Source organism: Rhizomucor pusillus (genome assembly GCF_041956525.1).
Source record: "Rhizomucor pusillus strain CBS 183.67 unplaced genomic scaffold VTP01scaffold_9, whole genome shotgun sequence".
Taxonomy (NCBI): domain Eukaryota; kingdom Fungi; phylum Mucoromycota; class Mucoromycetes; order Mucorales; family Lichtheimiaceae; genus Rhizomucor; species Rhizomucor pusillus.
This window is the reverse complement of record NW_027192151.1, coordinates 683,137-706,459: the sequence shown is the minus strand read 5'-3', so window position 1 is coordinate 706,459 and position 23,323 is coordinate 683,137. Positions and strand designations below refer to the sequence as shown.

Below are 23,323 nucleotides of genomic sequence, written 5' to 3'. Positions count from 1 at the left end.
CGATCACCTGCAATGCCGAAACTTTGCGTCCTCTGCTCAAAAAATAAGGCTATGATCAAGCGCCCAAAGACTGGCCAGCAGATCTGCCAGTCTTGTTTCTACTATGTATTTGAGACCGAGATCCACAATACCATTGTGCACTCGAAGCTGTTCGAACGGGGCGAACGAGTGGCCATTGGAGCTAGCGGTGGCAAAGGTACAACGGGCTATAACGTGAAAAGGTCTCTCACAAGTCTAACAAATGCTATTTTCTTTAGACTCGACTGTGCTAGCACATGTCTTGAAAACATTAAACGAACGATACGATTATGGGATCGAGCTCTTCCTTTTGTCAGTCGATGAAGGCATTACTGGATATCGAGATGATTCGTTGGAAACCGTTAAACGCAACCAGCAGCAATATGGATTACCGCTGAAGATTGTATCCTACGCAGAGCTTTATGGCTGGAGTATGGATGAAATTGTCAAGGAAGTTGGGTTGAAGAATAACTGCACTTTCTGTGGTGTCTTCCGTCGACAAGCTTTAGACAGAGGTGCAGTTATGCTAGGAGCGCACCATATTGTCACCGGACACAATGCAGACGATATTGCAGAGACTGTTTTGATGAACAGTAAGTTGCGGATAAAAAGGAAGAAAAGATGTTAAATCGTCTCACCCACAGTTGCGTACAGTCTTTAGAGGCGATATTGCAAGATTGGGTCGATGCACAGAGATTTTTACACAGGGTGAAAGCATGATTAAGCGTTCAAAGCCATTCAAATATACATACGAGAAAGAAATCGTCATGTACGCCTATTTCAAGAAACTTGACTATTTCTCCACAGAGTGCGTATACTCGCCTAATGCATATCGTGGACATGCACGTACGTTCTTAAAAGACCTTGAGTCTATTCGACCAAGCGCAATCATAGGCAAGTACAATAACTAGTATTTTCCTAGCAATATACTTATCTAACTGTACCGTGTTTTAGATATCATCCATTCTGGAGAAGCTTTGGAAGTCAAGGCAGACATCAAGATGCCAACGCAGAAGATATGCGAGCGATGTGGTTACATGTCGTCCAAGGATGTATGCAAAGCTTGCGTGTTATTGGAAGGTTTGAACAGAGGATTACCACAGTTGGGCATTGGAAAAGAAACCCGCCAGGCTCGTATGGTAAGCAAAGCTATACTAGCATTTGACAAGCTGTATCTTATTACTCTCTTTTTTTCCCTGTTTCCAGCGTCGACAGCTAGACGAAGCAGACACGTCGAAGCCAGTTCGCACAACTGTACAGCACTTTTCAGAGATCAAAAGGGATGCGGACGTACCCGCTGTTGTCACACCTCGCGATCCTTCTCAAGTATACACGCCACCACCCCGCGTGCCCACCGGTATCCTGGAACAAGCTGAAAGGACTGGAAAGAAAGATCTGAGCTGGTAGATAGCAAAGGAGGAGCAAATATCGAGTATTGTACATATATTGTAACAAAAGTAGATACCACGATAATGATCGGAAAGGAAACAAGTGATTCTCGCATTTTTTTGCATCCATCTTCTGTGCGAATAAGAATCAAAGCTATTTTAATTTGTTCGCCGCAAATCATGCAAAGTTGGAGTCTCTAACTCTAGACTCCAAGAATGCATGTCTAGTGGCCGAGAATATACAATACTAGTGTTATGCCACGTGTATCTTCGAATATTGCAGTCAACGCTATATCTCGCTTAGGGGAAGTGATGTCCTACTGCAGGCAGTAGATCATGATTTACGTGTCACAAACTTTTGAACTTTAATGGAAGATAAATAGCATCAGTAGTAGTAACAGTTCCCATATTCTCTCGTAACTGATGTATGCATCAATCTGCTCACTTCGGTGTCTTGACACACGAAATTGAACGTTTACGCGGTCTCACAAATGAGTTCGTCTATGTGACGGCTGCAATCGTTGATCTTGGCATTGTTCCAACCCTCCAGCGCCTGATGTCAAGTAGACATTTTATAAAAGTTATGACAGCAGCTGGATGGGCACGTTAACAAGGAGGATCTCAAATAAGTTTGCTGATGCATATGGAAGCAGGTACAATGAAATTTGTATGAACTACACCGGCGTCAATCCGGTGTCTAGATAACATCACAGAAGACTAAATATTCTGGCTAAAGCCAAGTTTCCCAAATGTATCCAGAAACTGATCTAATTTAGAGCAGCCCTGCTACTTCTTGCTTTTTCCCAGGTAACCGAAGATATTAGGCTTTCTACAGCATGGATCGGATATGATGACTGTCGGGAAAAAAGGAACCACGCGAATAACTGCAACGTAGTAAACAATTGCAGAAGGAGACGCTGTTACAGATTATGGCTGACAGGTATTCTCCAGGGCAAGAGACTTTTGATCGATCTGCAAATACGCACAACGGAAGGGGATACAAGTTTAGAACCGCCAGTGTCCATCTGTCAGAAGCCGCCGCCAGTCGGAATGAGTATTCTTATCCCAGGCTATTGTTTCGAGTGGCAATTATGGAAAGTGGGCAATTACAGCAGATAATAATAGGCATTCATCCTCTCGCTTTACTTCCTCTTTCTTTCCCCCCTTTTACCTGACGCTCTTTTATACCCCACTCTGAACATTGATATCCTTGCACTGCGGCATATGGTGCACGAACACTCTTCTCTGTCAGAATCACATGCTCCGACCGCGAAGGCAGGCGCCGAGCCGTGGCCCATCGCGGAACCATGCACAGACCAGGAAAAGCAGCCGTTTCTTCGAGTACAAAAGCCACGACCAAAACTATTGAAGCGGCTATCCGGCCAGCATATCCTTACTCGCCAGAAACAGCACTCACAGCAGGGCGATGACGGTGTCGTCACTGTGCAACCCGCCACCTCGGGCCTTGAAGAATCAGCCGAGATTTCCGCCAAGAACGCATCTGTTCCAAACTACCAGCAGAAACCGGCCTTTACGATATCGACTCCATCCATTACCATTGCGACTTGTCAAAAGGAAGTCATGACTACCACCACATTTCCGCCTGACAAAAAGAGTAAAGCAAAAAAGCATCGATCTGGCGAGAAAGCTGCTGAGGACGACGACACTCGCCTCCTCCAAGCAACGAAACCAACAACAAACAATGAAGAGCAGCAACAAACATTGCAGGATATACAAACAGTTAGGGGACGCCGTCGATCGTCTACCAGCTCACTGTATAGCATTTCATCATCAAGACGTAGCAGCATATCGTCATCCTCTGTGTTGCTGACTCCGGGAGGAGATACGAGCCGCATTGATGCGAGGCATAAAAGCATGCCTACATGGCCGTCTCTGAGAGCCCTGGAAAGTTCCCATGAAAATAACGGGACCACTCTATTTGGAGTTCCGAGTACTGTCGCCGTAGCTTGCGGATACACAGTCGCGAACGACAAACGAAATCACGACTTCCATGCCATCTTCCGCAGTGTGCCTGATTCTGATTGTCTGATTGACGGTGAGTTTTGTTTTGTTTGGTAAACAAACTTATCCAACGCCAATGATTCTTTTCTAACGTCCCAGCGAGCAGATTACGTGTGTGCTTTGCAGAAAGAGATATTACTACAAGGCCACATGTACGTTAGCGAGCACCATGTATGCTTCAAGTCTAACATATTTGGATACGTGACAAATGTAAGGGACCGATCCTTGGGGCCAGACCAATGTGTCACGTTTTAATGCTTTGGTTTTTTTCTCTACCAGCTCGTGATCGCTTTCAAGGACATTATTAGCATTGAGAAACGCATGACTGCAAAGTTTATACCCAATGGGATCCAGATATCCACTTTGCATACCAAGGTACATGCATTGCGTTAATCTGTCAACAGCGTATCGTATAAACTGACGTGTTTCTAGCATTGTTTCGCGTCTTTGCTCTCTCGTGACCATACATATGATCAGCTGCATAAACTTTGGACAATGCATCACAAACGCGATGAAAACTCAAGGATGCTGCAGCCACATAGCCAAAGTGATTTCTCAATTGACGACAATGACGAGAAAATTGCGAGTGATGGACTTCACGAACAGTTGCTCACAGATACTTCCACTTCTTCCAGCGAGCATCCTCTCAATGCGGACCATCATAACGACAGCGAAGAATGCCACCACAAAGCTGCAGAAATCAAGGATAGCATCAATGACCAGCATCAACGCGTCGTGACAGCTTTGGATGCAACGTACCCAGGAAATGTTGAAGAATTTTTCCGGCTATTGTTCAAAAGAAAATTGATGAGCAGATTTCTCTCAAAATACGAAGGATGCAGAGGTATGTAAAAGAAACAACCGACGATGTTAGCTCAGAATGCAGTGTCAGCTCACGGTATCTATGCGTTCAGATATCCAGTTTGGAGAATGGAAAGATGGCCTGCGTAAATCTTCATATGAACAACGATTTGGCCGCTTTAGAGGTAATGCTTGTCTACTGCAATGCAGGCGTTTGAAAATTCTTGCTTCAATCGCTTTTACTAACGCAATCATATGGGTGAAAAAGATCTGTATATAAGGTGTGATCAGGAAGATAGACTTGTGGAGATGGATATACCGCGCACGGCAGTTATCGAGTCAAGCATCCGTCTACCAGAAACTCCTTTTGGATGTGCCGTGAATTGCCGAAGTCGCACCTGCATCTCAAAGTTGGAAGAGTGCCGCGTCAAAGTAGTTGTTACTTTCTACTTTGAGAACTCTTCAGAAGTAGCACACGACGGTAACAGATTTGAAAGCAAAGATGCAAATCTCTTGTCTAAAACTCATTTCTTATTAGACGTAGTTGAAAGGGAAGCAGTGCTGCGGCAACGTGCGCTGTACAGTCGATTGCACAGAGTTCTGCAGAGAAAAGCAGCAAAGAAGCATTCGGAGAGACAAGAGATCGAAGCTCAAAAGATCGAAAAGACTATTGATATCCCCACAGATCTCACGAATGAGGCGAGCAAACGAATCTTGGGGATACTCTCGCTAGTCTTTGTTGCTGCTACCGGTTTGATACAATTCCTTTTCCGAATACGAGCACCTCGAATCGTTCCCTTATGTATCATTGCACTGGTCGTCACCAACGTCGTAATATCACTGCGGTTGTTAGATATTTCTATGCACCTAGGTCATACCAAATCTTCACGCGGGGAAACTACCAATATGAACGATAACATTTCGTTTTTTAGAGGATCTTCTCACTCGGAAGACCTGCAAATAGTAGAAGCAAAAATTAGACTGCTGCTGAGCAGTTTAACAGACATACAGAGCGATTTGCATGTGCAGGCCCAGCAGCTACAGTTTCTCCATGCAGCTGAGAGTGTTGGATTAAAATAAAAATTGCTTGCTTTTTTATGCGGAGGCCGAAGGTGCAAAAAAAAAGTTGGGAAAGATTTTTTTTTTTGGGTCTTGTCTTTTGCTTTTTGGCTGACAATGGCGAACGTAGCGATTGAACCAGCCGCTTTGAAGAAAGAAAAGAAAGGCCCGAAGCCTCAACCGAGCCGTAAAGGCAAAAAGGCATGGCGAAAGAATGTGGACATGACAGAAGTAGAAGAGGCCCTTGAAGCAAGCCGCACAGACGAACGAGTTCGGTAAAGCTAACGACATGAGAGATTATGTTCTCGACAACTTAGACTTACAATTGTTTAAAGAGGCTCTTCTACGGCCAATCTCTCTGATAATCAGCTTTTCACTCTTGATACCACAGGCGATTCTACAGGTTAGTAATGAGCATACAATCGGTCGATGGTTTACGAATGAAGCACTGATCCGGATCATAATAGTCCGCAAGCAGCTCGCAAGGGAAAAGCAGCTTACAGCAGACATTATTCTTGCACAGCGATCGGCAGTACCAGCCATTCGAGCAAAAGCTCTTGAGCAGCCAAAGAAAGAATCAAAGCATGACAAGCAAAAGATCGAGCAGCTTGCCAAGCGTAAACTAGAAGGCGGATCACTAGACAAACCACAAAAGAAAGCAAAAGCAACAAATGAAAAGTACGATCTCTGGGGAGAAGGTGAGCTATATATATTCCCCTGTTAGCCAAGATCCACAAAGTACTGAGAAAGAAGAACAAATAGCACCAGTTCAGGAACAAGTCAGTGATTTTATCGAGCATACCAAGGAGCGAGAGATCAAGGTAAAGACCGAAGAGAAGTCTCTTATCTACATGGACATTGATGTTGACGTTCGAAAACGTAGGCTCCATCATCTATGCAGAAGAAACCTGCTGCAGCGCAACACCAGCCGGCTGTCAGTGTTCCTCACCCCGGTGCATCGTATAACCCTAGCCTGGAAGAATATCAAAAGTTGATACAGCAGGCCGCCGAGATTGAGCAGAAGAAGGCGGATCTGCAAAAGCAAATTGATGAATACCTCTCTTACCGTGAGGAACTGGATGATCTCAAGGGCGAGCTCGACGACGTTGAAAGTGAAGAGGAAGAAGTTGATCCCGAAGATAAAGAAGCATTGGAAAAACTCAGAGCAGCAAAGAAAAAGAAGGAGGGTATTCGTAAGACCCGTGCACAACGTAATAAGCAAAAGCGCTTGAAGAGCGAGCGTGTCGAGCGCATCAAGAGGGATCAATTGCGAAAACTACGACGACAGATCGATGAATGGACAGAAATAGAGAAAGGAATCAAAGAACGCATGGAGATATTGAAAGAACAGAATGAGTCGCGGCAGAAGCACAAAGAGGAAGCAGAGAAAGAGGGCAAAAAGCGTTTGGGTAAACATAAGGTTCAAGAAATGCCTGTTGATGTGCAGTTACCGGAGGACTTGAGCGATACCTTGAGACAATTGAAGGTTTGTATCATAGTCTTAACAGCAACGATTTTGATCATGTTTCTCACAAAGACTCTCGATTTCTTTTTTATTTATCTAGCCTGAAGGAGATATCTTACGTGAACGTTATGTCAGTTTCCAGAAACGAAACATCATTGAACCCAGAGTACCAGTCAAGCGCGAGAGAAAATACAAGCTCAAGGTATACGAAAAGCGATCCCACAAGAACTTCGATCTCGAAGAAGCCCGCAAAGCCAAGGCCAAGGCAGCCCTGTAAAGTATCCCTTAAAAGACATGGCAACTTTTCCGTTTTCTTTTCTATATCTCTGTATTTCATTTCTTTCTGTTTTACCTTTTTGCAAGCACATCTGATAAATCATCATTCATTATTGAGAGTCATTCTTTCTAGCAAAAATGTTTTCAATGATTACACGAGAAGGGAGAGGATACTTGCTCTCTGACAGTACCACGAATAAGTATATTCTTGCGGTCACCGAGCTTATCTGCTGATCTTATCCGATATTCATTCAGTGGTATAACCCGATGGCCCGTAATACGGTTCGTTCAATGGCTTACCATTGACATTTCTTTTGCTTCAACAAAGCTACTTGTTTTCACGCTTATATATCTGATGTTAAAATAGCAGTAGTATATATATGTAAATATGTAGACTAATGGCTCTATACTTTGTATTTTAGAAGCTGGGGAAAGATTTAATAATATATGTCAATAACGTCGCGGTGATTGCGGTTCTCCCCCGCGGAGGGGGAGGGGCGGACGGACCAAGACAAAAACAAAAAAAAGAGCGGACTTTTACTCTCTTGTGCTCTTTTCCTTCCTTCTATCACTAGAGGGTATTCAGGCTGGTACTGGCATGGACACAAAGCAACCCTCATCAGAGTTGCTTGTGGGGTGGTCCAATGTTTGTGGATCCTCATTGTTTGTCGCCTTTGCTGGTCAGTGATCTACTAAAAACAAGTCTTTTCATGGCTTTGTAGCCACCAACTGAAAAAAGAAACTTTGCCCTTTTCCAGCTTACATCAGTCGGTCCCTGGAATTGAGATTAGAGATTCCGTTAATCGTTTCTGCCTTGCGATGTGTATGCCAGTTGACGCTTATGGTGAATATAGCATCTCTCTCATTGGTGAAGGAATCAAACACTTATCCAATCAAATCATCCAGGGCCTGGTGCTGGACGATGTTCTGCATGTGTACAATCCAAAAACCATTGCCCTCTTGACAGGTAAATGATCGCCTCCCAACGGGACAGAAAATGACAGCATGCATTGAACAATATCTTGTAGGCATTCTCATATTTTTAGGAACCTATGAAATCGTGTATCATCGATCCCAGCGTACATTCCGTGGACTGGTATGATCGCCCTGATCACTGTCCTGTGATCAATTGATGTCTGATAAGCATCAACTGATGTATGGTTTTATTGTAGTTCCCGACTATGTATGTCATACTGTTGATCAGCACCGTACTCGTTTCATGCACGGGAGTGGCGTTCTCCTTGCAATCAACGCCTTTCTGGACACCAACTGTTTTCATCCCTGTGTTGGGCATGCTGCTTGGTAACTCTATGGGTAGCATTGCAATGGCTATCCGAGTATGCGTTGATACCATACAGTAAGAGTATTAGTGATATTAGGTTTGCGAATTTACTCACTGTTCTCTGCCTAGTACCCATGGTCCATTGCTGGAATCGAAACTAGCAATGGGTGCGTCGCGGTACGAAGCAGTAGCCCCTTTCGCTATCGAGGCAATCAGAACAGCTATGCTTCCGCAAATAACCCAACTTAGCGTCATGGGAATGATTAATATCCCCGGAATGATGACCGGCCAGATACTTGCGGGATCGACTGTACAGGACGCCGTGATCTATCAAGAATGCCTCATGTTCATGGTAACGGCTAGCTGTGTACTTGGTGTATGCATGACCGTCAGTGCAAGTATCATATGCAGGAGTCGCAAAGAACAGAAAAATAAAAATTCAAGGGCACATTCTCTTTCTAAAGCTAATGCATAATTTCTCACTTTAGGTTTGTATGATGCGACTGGTCGACAGCCATCACAGTATCCGCGCCGACCGTATCAAGGACGCGCGATCATCATTCTTCAAAAGGATCTGCGCTGGTTTTCGTATCCTAATCCACCCATGCACTTGTTGCTTTTCCCGTCATCGACATCACGATTAACTGCATATCGAATTTGGATTCCCCATCCCTACCCATCATAGAATCTCATTCCTCTCGCTCTCTTACACATAGCTGCTGCTTATCTCATTGTTCTTCTCCGCGCATCATGGCACATCAGAAGGTAATATCAAGACTGCATTGTTTTGATTGGCGTATGTACGCATCTATCCCGGAGGCCGAGTCGGCAGGATTATGCACCATTTGTTGGAAATATTAATCTCCCCGGGCCGTAACACTGAAAGCAACCTTTTTCTTCCACGTTTGACAATCTAGTCCGGAGAATGGATTTGGTGCGGTCTATTTACGTGGTACATGTATTCATGAGAATTTTATTCTTCCATAGTACGGTGGACTTCATCGTATAGCAAAGTTATTTTCGTTTCCACTATGTGTCAAACAACATCGACTGAAAAGTGGAAGAACTTGTTTGGGCCCTATCACTTTATGCTTGAAGATAATTTTGCTTGGCAAGCTTTTCCATTCTTGGTTTGTCACGCGAAAGCTCAGGTGAAATTGTTCCAATGACAGCGATGTGTAGAAAGCAGAGAACGCCGATTTCTTACCAAGCATTTCGTTTCTTCCTTTCTCACCTTTCTCTTTTTACTACTCTGCACTTTATGGGATTGTTTTCAAAGAAGTCTTCAAGTACACCGCAGCAGCTACCTCAAGACGCACCGCCGCCGTATCAAGCGTCTCCTCAGCCGCAAGCACAACCTCAATACGCTCCTCCCCCTCCACCTTCTCAACCTCAAAACCCTGATTCTCGACCGCTCGGCGAAGGCTGGATTAGCCAGTTCGACCCATCATCGCAGCGTTTCTTCTATGTTTACACACCAACAGCGCACCGACAATGGGAGCATCCAATGGACCGGCCCTTGGGTGCACCGGAACGAGGCTTCGGAGGAAGTAATTATGCAAGCCCTCAGCCTTATCCGTACCCGCAACAGCAACCCTACTATCCGCAGCAACAGCCTTATTATCCACAGTATCAACAGCAACCTGTAGTTATGGCGAATGGCCGCAGACCCGGCGGTGGAGGCATGGGTATGGCTGGAGCCGCTGCTTTGGGATTGGGTGCCGGTGCCCTCGGCTTCTTGGCTGCCGACGCCATTGCAGATGATTTTGGTGATAACGACTTTGGTGGCGACTTTTAAAGAGATAACATAGCATAGCGAAATGCATGTAAATTACTTATAATGTCTATTTTATTTTAAGACGCTGAAGCGTACACGTATATATATATATATATATATATATAAATCATGTCTATTGCGATGAAGAAGGGGAGGGAGGAATAATGCTGTAGATATACTCTAGAACAAGGAATTGCAGGGAATGGATAGGGAAAGCTCGAAGTAGCGTGACATTGAGGCCTCGATACAGGCCTCGGATACCGTCGCGTTTGACGACATCTGCGGTGCATGCCAATATGCTGGAATTATACTTGGGTTCAGAAACCATGACATCCTTTTGTACGCGAGATTTGATCAAGTCGACAGGGAAGACGATCAGCCAGCTCAGCGTTCCACAGATTCCTCCAGCAAAGAAGTGTGTCATGGGCCCCGTTGATGCGTTTGCTTGGTTGCCACTTAGTATCCTCTTTGCAGTTTCATATGTGCCGAAATAAATCGAAGTGCCCAAGACTTCTCTAGCAGAGTGACATCGGAAACCGCTCCATAAACCAAAGATGCCTTTTCGTTTGACAATCTGTTTGGTTGCACTCCAGCTCGATGATTCAACAGGTGCGGCCGTTGTCCCCTTCTTTGCAGCTTCTTCTTTGGCTATCATTTGTTCCAATTGCCGCTGGACTTTGACGAGCTCAAGAGGACAGCTCAGGACAGCAATGAAGGCACCGCTGGCCGCGCCGCTGAGTGACGATAGACCCATCAGGGACGGAAGAGACTGGCCGTTCAATATATTGCGTTTCCGCAAATGCTCCTTACTACCCTCGTAAACTGTAAACGAGACAGACTTGATGGCGCTGACCGTCACAAGAGGTGGGATCATACCTGCAATTTATATCAGCAATTCAGTTCCTCTTTCTCCTCAACAGAATAGACTTGCTTACCCCTGAAAAATCCTCGAGCACCTTCCTCTCGATAAGTCGTTTTAAAGCACTCCAGCAACGACTTGTAATGATGCGTCTGCATCCGAGTTTTGAGGGAATCAAACTACAGAAAGTGACACATAATCAGCAAACTACGGTGTTTCCCGAGTTCGACAGTGTTGTGTCTTACCGGGAAACCAGCGAGTACCGATGTTACAGCTGCGCAGGAAGCAGCAATGCTTGTCCTATTTGCTATCACATGATGTCTTAGGCACATTTTAAGAGGCACGCCGACTTAACACGAAACGGCGACTTACAAACAAGAAAACTCCACCAGACTGCGTTGTAGGATGTTTGCGTAGAGGAATAGCCTGGTGGCAGCTGGACCTTGGAAGCCGCAGTAGTCGAGGACCGAAATCGGCTACTCTGCAATGCTGGCTCATTTCTAGTAATCGTGATTTGTCGTCAAAATCAAAAAGATAGCTGTCTGTTACAAATTGCTGCCGCGGTACCTGAGATCTTCTGAAGACATGATCTCGCTCAAGTTGGCATCCGAGAATTTTAGCTGGTGGCTACTCCCTTTTTGTATGCAAAGACAAAACTTGCTACTCCTTTGTGCCCTGGAGATGCTGTCATCGGAGAGATCGTTTGCTGGCAGAACGTTTTTCCAAGAATTCATCTGCACCCACATGCAACTGATAAAGAGTACATTGTTGTCTATACCTACATTTCTATTCATACTACCCAAAGAATCGTCTTGTGTGCAGACCTTCTCCGAAGACTTGGATACATGGTCTCCTGAATTCTTGACAATCAAAAATCTAAATGTGCTCAAACAGAACATGCTTAAATCGAGAGCTTAATTCAGAATAACTGATGTAAATGTTTACTTGTGCAACTTGAATTGAAGGGTAAGATATGTAGTTATACATATGTAGCAGTAGGTATACAAGTCGAATTCTCTGGTATGAGAGTAAATTAACATGGATTCGTCCCTCACGCGGTCGCTGTTGTACCCAATCGGTCATTTTGAGAAGAAATATCATCTGGCACCGGCGTACCGCTCGCTCCATGCTCTGGAGTCTCTGCCTGTTCCAATGCGTTGCATCCGTCTCGACGGGACTCCAGTTCATCTTTGACTAGACGTCCAGTGACATGTTCGTCTCGGCGACCAAGCGTCCATATTTGCGCAAACCGACTGAACTTGAGGGTTTCGGGATCTTTCATGACATAGAATTCACCGTCGCACATGATGCAAATAATATTGTTTTTTACATACTTGTTACGTCGTTGGAAAATGCCGGGCCGGTTTTCTGCCATATCCTTGCGAAATTGTTCGGGATCCCGGAACTGTATTTCAAATGGCGTAAAGAACTGGCCGATGCGCGAGACGTGGCTACGGATGTTTGCCAGCTTTTTGAAATAACTAAAGAGATTGGTAATGACCATAACTTCGAGACGTCCATCATTTTCACGTTGTGGTGTCCAGTTGTTTGGGTCTGTAGGTCCTTTTCGATTACGCACGGCCTCCAAACCGGAACTTGCTTCACCCCACAGATCGACTTCGCGTCCCCATATGTGTGGTATGTTTTGAATCACCATATCAATAGGTGTTTTGGTCATCTCTGGTATTCCATCATCCTTGTCTTTATCGCTCTGGTGAACGAGCAAGACGGTCTCGTCCCCGTTCACGATGCGATGTATAAAGTTTGATACATGAGGGAATTGCCGCCAAAACAGCCACTTTGCACTTTCTATTGTATACACGACCATATTTGCCAGTCGATTACCAGCTCGATGTTTCTCGAATCCGCTACCCACGTAGCCTTGGACGCCGATCGACAGATAGTTGCACATATTTCGGGTCATGGATGTTCTATGACCAACGGGTGGTGTATCGATTTCTGCCACGTCGTGGCCGTCGCTGCGTTCCGGACCGGCCCGTCGCACGAATCCTACGGGGTGCGCAGACATTTGCACTTGCCATATATCAAGCCGTGCCGCGTCAGAGTCTTCGAGACGTTGCGTCAGGAGTTCTTCCAAGTGCTGAAGCCGCGGACCGAGGATATCTTTTTTAGGGACAGTGCGGCCCCAGCCCAGTACCTGGCTAAAATCGTTCCCTGTTCCAAACGGTATGCCTGTGGTCCGTTTTTTAGTTAGCCGACGTCAGAAAATTGATATTTATGCAAAGATCGATACTTGCAGGAGAAGAACACGTGCTCAAGATCGATTTCGCGCGCAACCAGCATCTCAAAAACGCTCATGACAGTACCGTCTCCTCCGGCACTCCATACTTGAATGTGTCGCCCTCGAACAGCGGGAGCGAGGCGCCCCATTTCATTCTTGTGAGTATTGATAGGAGGCAGTTGTCCATTTTTCACATTGTCTTCGATAAGTTTTATCCTGTCGAGACCAGCTTCCCGGTCGTGTGCATCCAGAATGTTGTGGAATTCCACTTGCACCTGCGGTAATCGCCGCAACCGAAAGTGTTGTATCGGCAGGTTTACAAAGCCGCTGCCTTTTTGATCGCCCGAACGAGGATTGACGAATATAAACAGATAGATGCTCGGCCTGCCTTCGGCGTCGGTGTCCTGCAGTCGCACAGATGTGTCGATGCGAGCCATTTTGATCGAAGGCTGCCCTGCTGCCGCGGTGCTTTCCTCCTCGTTGATAATGACTGGAGGCGGTAGACCATTTGCAACGACTTCGCGGTCGCTTGCAGGCTCACTGACTGAATAGACCAAAGTTGTCAAAAACGGATAAATAAAGAGAAAAAAGCAAACAGGCTCGCAGTGTGCTAACCTTTTCTCTGCACTACCAAATCTTTATGCTGCTGCTGTATGGTCGGATCGTGATGGGGATACGTGGTATATTCCACCTTTTGCGGATGGACAAGAGTTGGCATTTATTCTGCTTTGAGAAAAAAAAAGGAAAAGAGATGCAAGGTACGAAATGGCGTGAAAACTACAAATGTGAAGTGTCGAACAAGGATTACATCATAGAATGGCAGAAGGTATCCACCGTGTCTGAAAAGGAAAAAAAGGTGGGCTTGATATCCAAGGGTTACTCCACACTTACCATCATCAATCATCGATACCCTTGTTGTTAACCATTAAAGACTGCGTGGAAACCAAGCATATGTTTGGATGTTGATGAAACTCTTCCAATGGATCATAGTGACAGCATCGCATCGGGCGGAAATTCGTCCCCGCTCTTCTACATTGCATGTGTACGAATATTTGACATAACTTGTTATTGAAAAGCTTTCTTTTCGGTCCAACTCATAGTCTGGCAATAAGAGCAGTCTGCCGGAGAGTGTGTTTCAATGAGCACGAAATGAGCTTCATTACGATTGTTTGACGTTTGTTGATCATTGTCCGTGCGGCTGCACTGTTTTGCTAACGCACACACAATTCATGAAATGGTTGAAAACGATAAAGAATTGAACAAGCAGGAAAGGAAAACGCAAATATAGGTACCACAATTCAAACTCGCGAGTACCTGCAGAGGCCCTTTCCGGACATACGGATTTCATCTTTTTCACATGGCGACCCCAGAAAGCAAAGAAAAAATTCATGCGTGTGAATGGCAGCAGTAGGCACAAAGGGGGACGCGCTTCGATCGTATGTGGGGTAAATGAACCAACCTAAAACCGTTTCCCCAAGAATTTTTTCTTCTTCTTTCTCCAACTCCATCTTCTCCTTGTTAGCGTTTTATCCATTCTCTTAGCCTGATGACCATTTCTCTGAAAGACTCTACTGCTCCCGATGCCAAAACCGCGCTGGCTCGCCTGGAGCAAATCAAATCTCAGCTGAACTGGACACCTTCCGCCATGTCCCTGCAGGCCCCAAAGGATATGGCGAACGAACGTGCAGCAGCAGAGTTTGACATTGAGAAACTGGCCCGTTTGTACGCTGGGAGTGATAGAAAGTACGAACTCCAGGCAAGTCAAATTACATAAATGGGAAGGTACCTTAACGTTGACTCCAACCTGTCTCTGCAGCAACGTGCATACAAACTTATTAAGAACGATCCCGACTTGATCGTACAGCCACCACGCAACATTCTAGAGTTCTCCAATGCCGAGTGGCGCGAATTGTAAGCAAACAATGATATATTCTTTTAATTGTCTTGTCAAGAGAAATAACAGTTTATCTTACCAGCTCCATGCGTCAAATTTACCGTACGCTTGAATTGATGCGAGCACAAGGTGCCGACAGAGAGTTCGCATACGAGGTCGCCAAAGCAGTCAGTGTGTATTCTCCTAGTTTTGCCATGCGTATCTTTGTCCACGAGTCACTGTTCCGCTCTGTTGTCACGATGTTGGGTACCAAGGAACAAAGTGCACAATGGATCGATGATATTGATAACTATCGAATTTATGGTTGCTTTGCTATGGTGAGCAAAACAAAGATATCATCTATCGATCGACAATTATCTAAACTATCTCTCTTTCTCTCAATCAGACAGAATTGGGTCATAGCTCGGCATTGCGTGACATTGAGACGACTGCGACGTTTGATCCTGCCACGGACGAATTCATTATCAACTCGCCGAACATTACTTCAACAAAGTGGTGGATTGGCGGATCAGCCCAGACTTCTACACACGCTGTTGTTATTTGCCAGACTATCATCAATGGCAAGCGGGTCGGTCACAACTGGTTTGTGGTCCAGATCCGTGAGAAGGGTACGGGTGATCTGGCGCCTAACATCAAGATTGGAGATATTGGTCAAAAGGTTGGACACGATGGCGTAGACAATGGCTGGATCCAGTTCCACAACAAGCGTATTCCTCGCTCGCACATGCTTCAGCGATGGGCATCGCTCGATAGACAAGGCAACTACAAACCTGCACCTAATCCTGCCGTGATGTATGCTACCCTTATCCCTGAGCGCTTGTCCCTCATCGAGTCAACCACTTTTATGGTCGGTCAGGCTCTCACCATTGCTACTCGATATGGTGTCACACGCCGACAGGGACACAAGAATCAGCAAATTATGGACTATCAGTCTCACTATGCAGACCTGATACCCGGCATTGCGTTCATGTACATGGTCAAATCCGCAGCAAGCACCATTGAACAGCAAATGCAAGTTCTGACAGGCGGTGGCGAAATGGATCCTATGACCTATTTGAATCATATGGGCGATATGCACGCCATCTCTGCCTGCCTTAAAGGTTTGGCTGGTTGGTATGGCTCCGAGCTTCTCGAGACATGCCGCCGCGCTTGCGGTGGACATGCATACTCTGCTTACAATGCTATCGGCCGCATAATTGGTGATTGGGGTGTCATGACGACTGGCGCTGGCGACAATGTTGTGCTGCTGCAGCAGACTGCTCGCATTTTGCTCTTCCGCCTGGCCCAAAAGCTTGAAAACGATGACTTCCCCGAGCTCAAGTTTAAGAGCTCTGCTATCTACATGCTTCGCGCCAAAGAGTATCTCGCATTTCCTGTCTGGCCCGTCAAAGATGTTTTCTTGTGCTTGCAAGACTTGAGCTTGATTGAAGAAGCACTCAACGCCATTCTTGTCAAGCGAGTAAGTTGAAAATTATCTGATTTGCCGTGGAAATCGTTCAGTATATATAACCTACGTCTATACTAGCTCAATAGCATCCACGAAGCGGTTACCAAGGCTGGCAAATCTCACAATGACGTATTGCTTGATTCAGTCAAGGTAGCAGAATTGCACTGTGCTGTGTTCTTGTACTCGGACGCTGTTAGCAAATATGGTGGTCGTGATGCTCCTGCAGGTCTTGATAAGGGTGTTCATGCCATCATGAAACGTCTCACCGCTCTCTGGGGCCTGTATACTCTGCAGAAGTGCAGCTCTCACGGATTTAGGGAAGGCTTCCTAACACCACAGCAAATCAAGGATGTGGAAGCCTTGTATCTCGAGGTACGCTACTATAGAGATCTGCTCTTATGATTCTGATTTCTTAAATTGCTCTCAGACTTGCAAAGGTCTTCGTAACCAGGTGATCGGTCTCACGGATGCCTTTTCTTTCCCTGATTTCATCCTCAAGGCACCTATCGGCAAGTATGATGGCAACATTTACCCCGCCTATTTCGAAACCGTTCTTCAGGGAGCAAACAGCATCGGCAAACCTCCTTATCACGATCAGTACATCAAGCCATTGACAGAACGCGTTGCTCCCAACTAAAAGATGCCCCTTGACACATTGTGTCTAGATTCCATTTTTGATGTTAAGATATGTCCTTATTCGATTGCTTTGCAAATATGGCCCTATGCGCTCCTTTTCCAAAAGCTGATCTCCTCAGTTGATATAATAAATGAAAAATGTTAAGATCCATAATCTTGACATGAGGGTACTGACAAGACTGTAATACGATTTTAAACACAAATACAAAAATAGATGCATTTAATTATAATAATGAGTGCAACGAAATTGCTTTGTATACAAAAGATCGGGTATATGCGACATAAGAGCAATGTACTTGTTTAGATCATGCCAAATCCTTCAGCGTTGCTGATGCTGGTCAACAGTCTCTCCCGGAGCTTTTCTTTTGAATTGTATTCGCTCAATAACAGGACATTGTAGCATGTGTGCGACGTCGGCAAGCTATGTGATATCAAACGTCAATCGATCTATCCATAAATGTGTGCGAGGTTACCAAACCAACCGTTCTGAATCAGCGCCATTCTTTGCAATCACAAACTGAAGTCGTCCTAAACCTCCAATCGGTGCCTATACACTTCTTTAGATTATGTACATAGAAACGATTCATGTATACCTCTCCTACCCTGTCTGAGCCTGTTGCAAAGAATAACAACTTCTTTTTTTCCTCGTACGAAAATTCATGGACTATTTCCCAAAAGTACCTTTAAGTAACATAAGTCATGTTAGATGCAAAATTAAATATTACTCTGCTATCATCTGTTTCCGTACTTGATAACAGGTGAGTCTCTTGTCCATCCACCGTCATAAACTGTTGCCTTTTCCAGCGCATAAAAGTCCAAGTCAGAACTACCACAAAGTAGTTGCTGCAACTCTTCCGGTCGAAACATCTATTACAAAATGTATATCAGGTACGTTCAGTAATGAACAGCTGGATTCTATACTCACGTTGATTGCACTGTCTTGACATAGCAGCTGGAAACCTTCTGCAAATGCATTGAACTGCTTCTCGACAGACTTGTTTAATATGAAGTTTGCATATAATTCCACAAATTCTAGGCAAGGGAAGGATCAGCATCGCTGAAAATACGGTATATTGTCTACAATGCACTAACCTTTTCGATTATCGTTATTTAGATATATCTTTGAGCCATCTCGAACCAAATCTATAGAGACGACCTTATCGTAAAGTCTAATATCTACTTGAAATGTTCTCTCAAATTCAGATGCAACATCGCCGTCAAAATTCAGTAATTGTTTCAACCCTCGACTAAGTGACTACACCGTGATATTAGAAGATGCATTGCTCTGCTTAACTTCACTACTTACTGGATCAAGTTCTTGCAAGTCTTCAAAACCGACACTGTAACCCATCAGCTTCTTGTAAAGTGCCAAGGGCATATGTAAGTCCAGGACAACGGCGTTGTACACGGCCAAGCCCAACAATAATCCTGCAAGTTTGTACTCTGCATAATTGCTTCCTTCTTGAGCGACATCTGGTGAGAACCAGAACAAACGGGTCTCTTCATTCATCATAAACATGCCTAGCATACAATGATATAAGCAACTTGCAGAAGTATACCATTGACTTGATATTTTCTCTTACCATATTTAGGATCGAATAGTTCGCGGATAACCAAATGGAAGAATTCCTTCTGGACGCCTCCTTCATCCACACCATCTTCGCCTACAAACTGCACCCGCAACTGTTTCTTGAGGTCGTGTATCGTGCTTCTCTCCAACTAAATGATTACATAATGTGAATACACGCAACGATTGTCTCAGTGTCTTGTAAAATCATACATGATAAAGCGTGTCAGCAATGAGACGCGAACGTCGTATAGAAAGTACAAGGTACGGACTATTCACTCCTAATGGACATTTAAGTATCAATCTCACTTACGAACGAATGTGTATTTTACCTTCAAACAATGCGCGAAAAAAGGCATCCTGAAGTTCATGTCGCATCTGGAAAACGCTTTCCACTCTCAAGATGTCCGCTTTGACAGTTGTATTAAGAATGAATGGATAATCACAAAATGCAAACCTATGCGAAATAATTGTCAATTACCATATATTATTTTCAAAGGAACATTTTGATGTTACCCTTTGCGCTCCTTGTGATTAGGAAGGTCGATCTTTATATCAACATGCTCATTTACTTTGGCGTTGTAGAACTGGGTATATGGCACGTAATTAAATCTCCCATTTATCCTATCTAAAAGAGTATGAGCTGTTTGTCCTTTCAGAATCTTGCATCTAAAATCCTACTTAGTATGGCCATAGTCTTGATGGCATTAATTACAACGGTGTCTTGGTACACCGAATTCTTTTTATCTTCCGTATTTCGAGCTGATAGCTTCGTATGGATAAGGCTGTGTAAAGATTCCAAAAACGTCTCGAATGTTTGCTGAGATGTCATATCTGTTGTATCCAGTTGTTCGATGATCTGCTGAAGCGCTAGATCCTGCCATATGACATCCAATGCTGCAAATAACTCGCATAATTCGGGCAAGAAAGTGTCGTGACACTGGAAAATTTGTCTCAGCACCGTTGCTTATTTTCTGTCCTGAGTGATGGCTGTCAGTACCTGATATAATATCACGATGCCGTTTAATTTGCGGGCTGTAAACTGATCGGCCATGCGAACGGCCGCCGTTGCAGACGCTCTCAGCGCCTCGGAAAGTTTCATGAATACGCTTTCAGGCACCTTAAATTTCATTGTCAGTAACGTCAATGGGAAAATTAGCTTTTTTAATTTACGCATACCTCGTTCTTTAGAATATTGAAAGCTACTCTAGCTGCTTGCTTATCTACTTGACATTCACTATCTGACGACAGAACTTGCTACAAACATGTTATCAAGTTTAGAAATCATCGCAATGTTTCGGTGGGTCTAGCGACTCACTCTTGGAAAACTGGCACATAACATGTCCCAATTACTGAAGACTGTGTAAATCGGTTTTACAGATCGGCACCAATCGTTTGTAATCTCAAAATTCTTCTGGAAGGCTCGTACAGTATCCAGGCTGATGCCCACTGAAAGGAATAGGGTCAGCACCAATTGGAGAAATCATTGCAATAATGACGACACACACCAGTCATTCTGCAGGAAGGGACAAGAAGGAAAGCCCTCCGCTTCTGTTTTTCATGCGCTACTGAATTTGGATTTCCTTTTTCTCTCCGTCCGGTTGGATCAAAAAAGGACCTTTGGTTTTGCATAATGGCGATCTCTGACGATGAGTCTTACGATGCCAAAGAGCAACCATCGCCACATAGCTCCCGTTTCAACAGATCTTCTACAGAGACGAGACGCAAAAGACCGTCGTCAACAGAGATTTCAATGGAATCTGGTAACAATACCCATGTTACCATAAGCGACATTATTGGTGCTCAAAAAAGGAAATCGAGGTTTGACAGAGAATGAAAAGTATTATGAGCTAGCAGGCTCGACCAGCCGGCAATCCATGGATCCCGTGTCAGTGCATACTCAGCGGCGTTCTTCTTATCAACGGCAGCAGGAACAAAGGCAAACACAAATAAGAATACCGAAGGTGCATTTTACAGATCATACTATCAAGAGAAATAGGTTAGAAAGAAAATCGTCGTGGTTTTTGCTCGCATTGTGACTGTAACCTTACACGTTGTGTGATTTCCGCTTGGCAGAAGCTCAGTAAGGCTCTTGGCATCCTTGAAAATCCAGCGGTCTCGGCAAATGCCTAGAAGTGACCAATCTTTTGAGTGCAGCGAGGAGGACGATCTATCAATTGCTTCTTCCTCATCCAGCACTTCGCTAGATCACATGGATAGCCGGCGCCACAGCTTAGAGTCCAGTTATTCCAGCCTCCTGAGCCACTTTAGTTCATCGACATTTATGCATAGCCATCCGCCACCTCCGCATGGCGCACGTTACGTCAAAGTATAAATATTTTGAACTTAGCCATCAGCAATTGGTTAATTCTGATTTTTGCACCAACTGCGTAGGTTAAGTCAAAAGCCAGACATATCCACAAGGAACCTACAAAAATTGTCCATGCGCAAACCCTGCAGGGACGTCCAACGCAAATCGTTGGAGCCATATGGACCATGAGGTTTAGCAAGGATGGCATGTTCCTTGCTGCTGGCGGGCAAGACCATATTGTCCGAGTCTGGAAAGTACTTGGAAGCGATTCATCAGTGGAGAATCAGCAGCAGCAGCACACAATACATGTCTTTGAAAGTAAACCTGTGTGCGAATTCCACGGGCACACTGGCGACATCCTTGATCTTTGCTGGTCAAAGGTGGGTGTAATCTATAGGCTACTTTACATTTCCTTTTGCATAAGAGACAACACTGATAAATATTTGTATATTGTTTGATGAAAGAGTCATTTCTTGTTGTCCAGCTCTATGGATACTTTTGTTCGGTAACGTAATCGCAGTCGCAAACCGCGCTTGATATTACTAGCTAATTCTAAATCTCTGTATGTTGGATCACGATAGCCTGTGGCACGTTTCCAAGCAAGAATGCTTATGTGCCTTCCAGCATACCGACTTTATACCAAGTATAGCGTTTCATCCAATGGTTAGCAAAGCGTAAACTCTAAGATATCTAACAAATCTGACTCATGATTAATTTTATACAAAGGATGATCGACTCTTCCTCTCGGGCTCGGCTGATGGGAAAGTACGTCTGTGGAATATTCCTGATAAATCAGTAGTTAGCTGGAACCAATTGCCTGAAAGAAGTATTGTAACAGCAGTCAATTTTACTGGGAACGGCAAAACAGCGTGCATTGGCACGTATGACGGTCACCTTTATTTCTATGAGCCAAAGAATATGGAATTGAAGAGCCAGATGACAGTACATAGTGACAAGGCGAAAAAGGGCGAGAAAGTCACAAGCATAGAATGGATGCCCAGCGATGTTTCAAGTAGTGACGACGACAAAATTCTAGTCACTAGCAATGATTCGCGCATACGACTTTTTAACGTAGCTGACCAAAGCCTTGTCTATAAATACAAGGGCGCTGTGAACAGTTCAAGGCAAATCAAAGCAACATTCAGGTATGCGAAAGAAAAATAAACACATCGCATTCACTTTCCCAGAATATCTCACTCTTAATGATTGCTTAGCGACGATGGTTTATTTATAATATGTGGATCTGACAAGAGTTACGTTCATGTGTGGAATACGAAGAGCAATCAAGCAGGCTCTAGCCATTTGCAAGATCAACTAGTCAGATCTTCAGCGTTCCCAAATCCTACAGAAAATGAGACGGAAAAAAAGAATAAGCACAAGTGGTGGCGGCACAAAGAACGGCGTTCTGAGAAAAACTTGGATAAGCATCATCACGAGCGGCATTTTGAGGCACACCGCGACGCTGTCACCTGTGCTGTTTTTGCTCCAACTCGAACACGATCAGTTATTGCGGAAACTGGACGAGATATCATCTTTAATCATACACCGAAGCCGCGGTCGCCGGCAGGTCAGCGCAGCGAAGAAGAATTACAACGACATGGATCAGCTCCTTCCACGTTTATCACTGGGCAAATCATGGTGTCTTCTGACGAGCACGGTGGGATCAAAGTTTGGCGCATGGATTCTGGTGTGTATACCGCCCCTCGCAAATCGAGCGCGGCATCCTCCGCGTCTGCTCGGTGAAAAGATTAGCAATGTTACAAATGTAAACTGCCTATAAAGCTAAAAACCTTACCACCTGACGAATTCTCGGATTTGCAAAAATCGGATAAGCCTGATATGTAAAGTTGATCGAAAGGGTAGCTGTTGAAAACAAGGTATATATCGGAACTTTGAGCTCGGTGGAACCGTCAATGGAACGACAGAAGTAGCTGACTTTCCAAGGCCGCGTCTCTGTTTCCTTGCTATTTTTTTATTGAAGATTCTTGAGTAAAAGAGAAGTATAAAATGACAAGGTATATATATGTATGTCTAGTCGATGCTGGTGGCGTTGATCTAGTACTGTGCCATTGTTTCGTATATTGCCAAAAGGAGTGAATTTTTTCTGTGCTCTGTCGCATATCTGATTACTTCTGTCTTTGGATAATTTTTTCGCGCAATGATCTCCGCAAAGGAACGGAGCGACTTCCGCCACCCATCAGATATGCTGATCCACCGAACGCTCATACCAAAATGTGTCTGCAAAGCTTTGTACAAGAAGGGCTCATCTGATAATCAGC

The 23,323-nt window shown here is 44.6% G+C and overlaps 10 protein-coding genes across 10 annotated transcripts; 7 read left to right on the top strand and 3 right to left on the bottom strand.

Annotated features, from left to right (window-relative positions):
- Positions 1 to 12: 12 nt before the first annotated feature.
- On the top strand, positions 13 to 1,425 carry VTP01DRAFT_10782 (uncharacterized protein; the record flags this gene model as incomplete). The annotated part of the gene is made up of 5 exons (XM_069379182.1): positions 13 to 196; positions 258 to 611; positions 673 to 912; positions 973 to 1,157; positions 1,225 to 1,425. The coding sequence occupies 5 exons, from the start codon at positions 13 to 15 to the stop codon at positions 1,423 to 1,425; spliced, it is 1,164 nt and encodes a 387-aa protein (XP_069239182.1).
- A 1,205-nt stretch (positions 1,426 to 2,630) lies between these two features.
- VTP01DRAFT_10781 (uncharacterized protein) lies at positions 2,631 to 5,309 on the top strand (the record flags this gene model as incomplete). Its single annotated transcript, XM_069379181.1, has 7 exons — positions 2,631 to 3,462; positions 3,535 to 3,638; positions 3,708 to 3,803; positions 3,861 to 4,272; positions 4,343 to 4,414; positions 4,498 to 4,710; positions 4,768 to 5,309. 7 exons carry the CDS (start codon positions 2,631 to 2,633, stop codon positions 5,307 to 5,309), a joined length of 2,271 nt encoding a protein of 756 aa, XP_069239181.1.
- A 96-nt stretch (positions 5,310 to 5,405) lies between these two features.
- Positions 5,406 to 7,030, top strand: VTP01DRAFT_10780 (uncharacterized protein; the record flags this gene model as incomplete). Its single annotated transcript, XM_069379180.1, has 6 exons — positions 5,406 to 5,563; positions 5,624 to 5,691; positions 5,756 to 5,986; positions 6,051 to 6,109; positions 6,172 to 6,774; positions 6,854 to 7,030. The coding sequence occupies 6 exons, from the start codon at positions 5,406 to 5,408 to the stop codon at positions 7,028 to 7,030; spliced, it is 1,296 nt and encodes a 431-aa protein (XP_069239180.1).
- A 597-nt stretch (positions 7,031 to 7,627) lies between these two features.
- Positions 7,628 to 8,955, top strand: VTP01DRAFT_10779 (uncharacterized protein; the record flags this gene model as incomplete). The annotated part of the gene is made up of 7 exons (XM_069379178.1): positions 7,628 to 7,709; positions 7,788 to 7,873; positions 7,936 to 7,996; positions 8,058 to 8,125; positions 8,202 to 8,386; positions 8,441 to 8,705; positions 8,800 to 8,955. 7 exons carry the CDS (start codon positions 7,628 to 7,630, stop codon positions 8,953 to 8,955), a joined length of 903 nt encoding a protein of 300 aa, XP_069239179.1.
- Positions 8,956 to 9,572: 617 nt separating this feature from the next.
- VTP01DRAFT_10778 (uncharacterized protein) lies at positions 9,573 to 10,109 on the top strand (the record flags this gene model as incomplete). The annotated part of the gene is made up of 1 exon (XM_069379177.1): positions 9,573 to 10,109. The coding sequence occupies one exon, from the start codon at positions 9,573 to 9,575 to the stop codon at positions 10,107 to 10,109; it is 537 nt and encodes a 178-aa protein (XP_069239178.1).
- A 112-nt stretch (positions 10,110 to 10,221) lies between these two features.
- On the bottom strand, positions 10,222 to 11,534 carry VTP01DRAFT_10777 (uncharacterized protein; the record flags this gene model as incomplete). Its single annotated transcript, XM_069379176.1, has 5 exons — positions 10,222 to 10,964; positions 11,024 to 11,126; positions 11,193 to 11,254; positions 11,320 to 11,447; positions 11,515 to 11,534. 5 exons carry the CDS (start codon positions 11,532 to 11,534, stop codon positions 10,222 to 10,224), a joined length of 1,056 nt encoding a protein of 351 aa, XP_069239177.1.
- Positions 11,535 to 11,998: 464 nt separating this feature from the next.
- Positions 11,999 to 13,907, bottom strand: VTP01DRAFT_10776 (uncharacterized protein; the record flags this gene model as incomplete). The annotated part of the gene is made up of 3 exons (XM_069379175.1): positions 11,999 to 13,109; positions 13,202 to 13,733; positions 13,805 to 13,907. The coding sequence occupies 3 exons, from the start codon at positions 13,905 to 13,907 to the stop codon at positions 11,999 to 12,001; spliced, it is 1,746 nt and encodes a 581-aa protein (XP_069239176.1).
- Positions 13,908 to 14,735: 828 nt separating this feature from the next.
- Positions 14,736 to 17,167, top strand: VTP01DRAFT_10775 (uncharacterized protein; the record flags this gene model as incomplete). Its single annotated transcript, XM_069379174.1, has 6 exons — positions 14,736 to 14,911; positions 14,972 to 15,100; positions 15,166 to 15,400; positions 15,469 to 16,538; positions 16,617 to 16,902; positions 16,958 to 17,167. The coding sequence occupies 6 exons, from the start codon at positions 14,736 to 14,738 to the stop codon at positions 17,165 to 17,167; spliced, it is 2,106 nt and encodes a 701-aa protein (XP_069239175.1).
- Positions 17,168 to 17,466: 299 nt separating this feature from the next.
- Positions 17,467 to 20,075, bottom strand: VTP01DRAFT_10774 (uncharacterized protein; the record flags this gene model as incomplete). The annotated part of the gene is made up of 15 exons (XM_069379173.1): positions 17,467 to 17,587; positions 17,649 to 17,713; positions 17,769 to 17,847; positions 17,915 to 18,033; positions 18,092 to 18,198; positions 18,259 to 18,421; positions 18,473 to 18,687; positions 18,750 to 18,885; positions 18,947 to 19,014; positions 19,066 to 19,190; positions 19,250 to 19,361; positions 19,415 to 19,673; positions 19,734 to 19,853; positions 19,913 to 19,990; positions 20,052 to 20,075. 15 exons carry the CDS (start codon positions 20,073 to 20,075, stop codon positions 17,467 to 17,469), a joined length of 1,791 nt encoding a protein of 596 aa, XP_069239174.1.
- Positions 20,076 to 20,366: 291 nt separating this feature from the next.
- On the top strand, positions 20,367 to 22,787 carry VTP01DRAFT_10773 (uncharacterized protein; the record flags this gene model as incomplete). Its single annotated transcript, XM_069379172.1, has 8 exons — positions 20,367 to 20,496; positions 20,546 to 20,732; positions 20,810 to 21,062; positions 21,128 to 21,424; positions 21,509 to 21,549; positions 21,626 to 21,707; positions 21,771 to 22,189; positions 22,259 to 22,787. The coding sequence occupies 8 exons, from the start codon at positions 20,367 to 20,369 to the stop codon at positions 22,785 to 22,787; spliced, it is 1,938 nt and encodes a 645-aa protein (XP_069239173.1).
- Between the last annotated feature and the right edge of the window lie 536 nt (positions 22,788 to 23,323).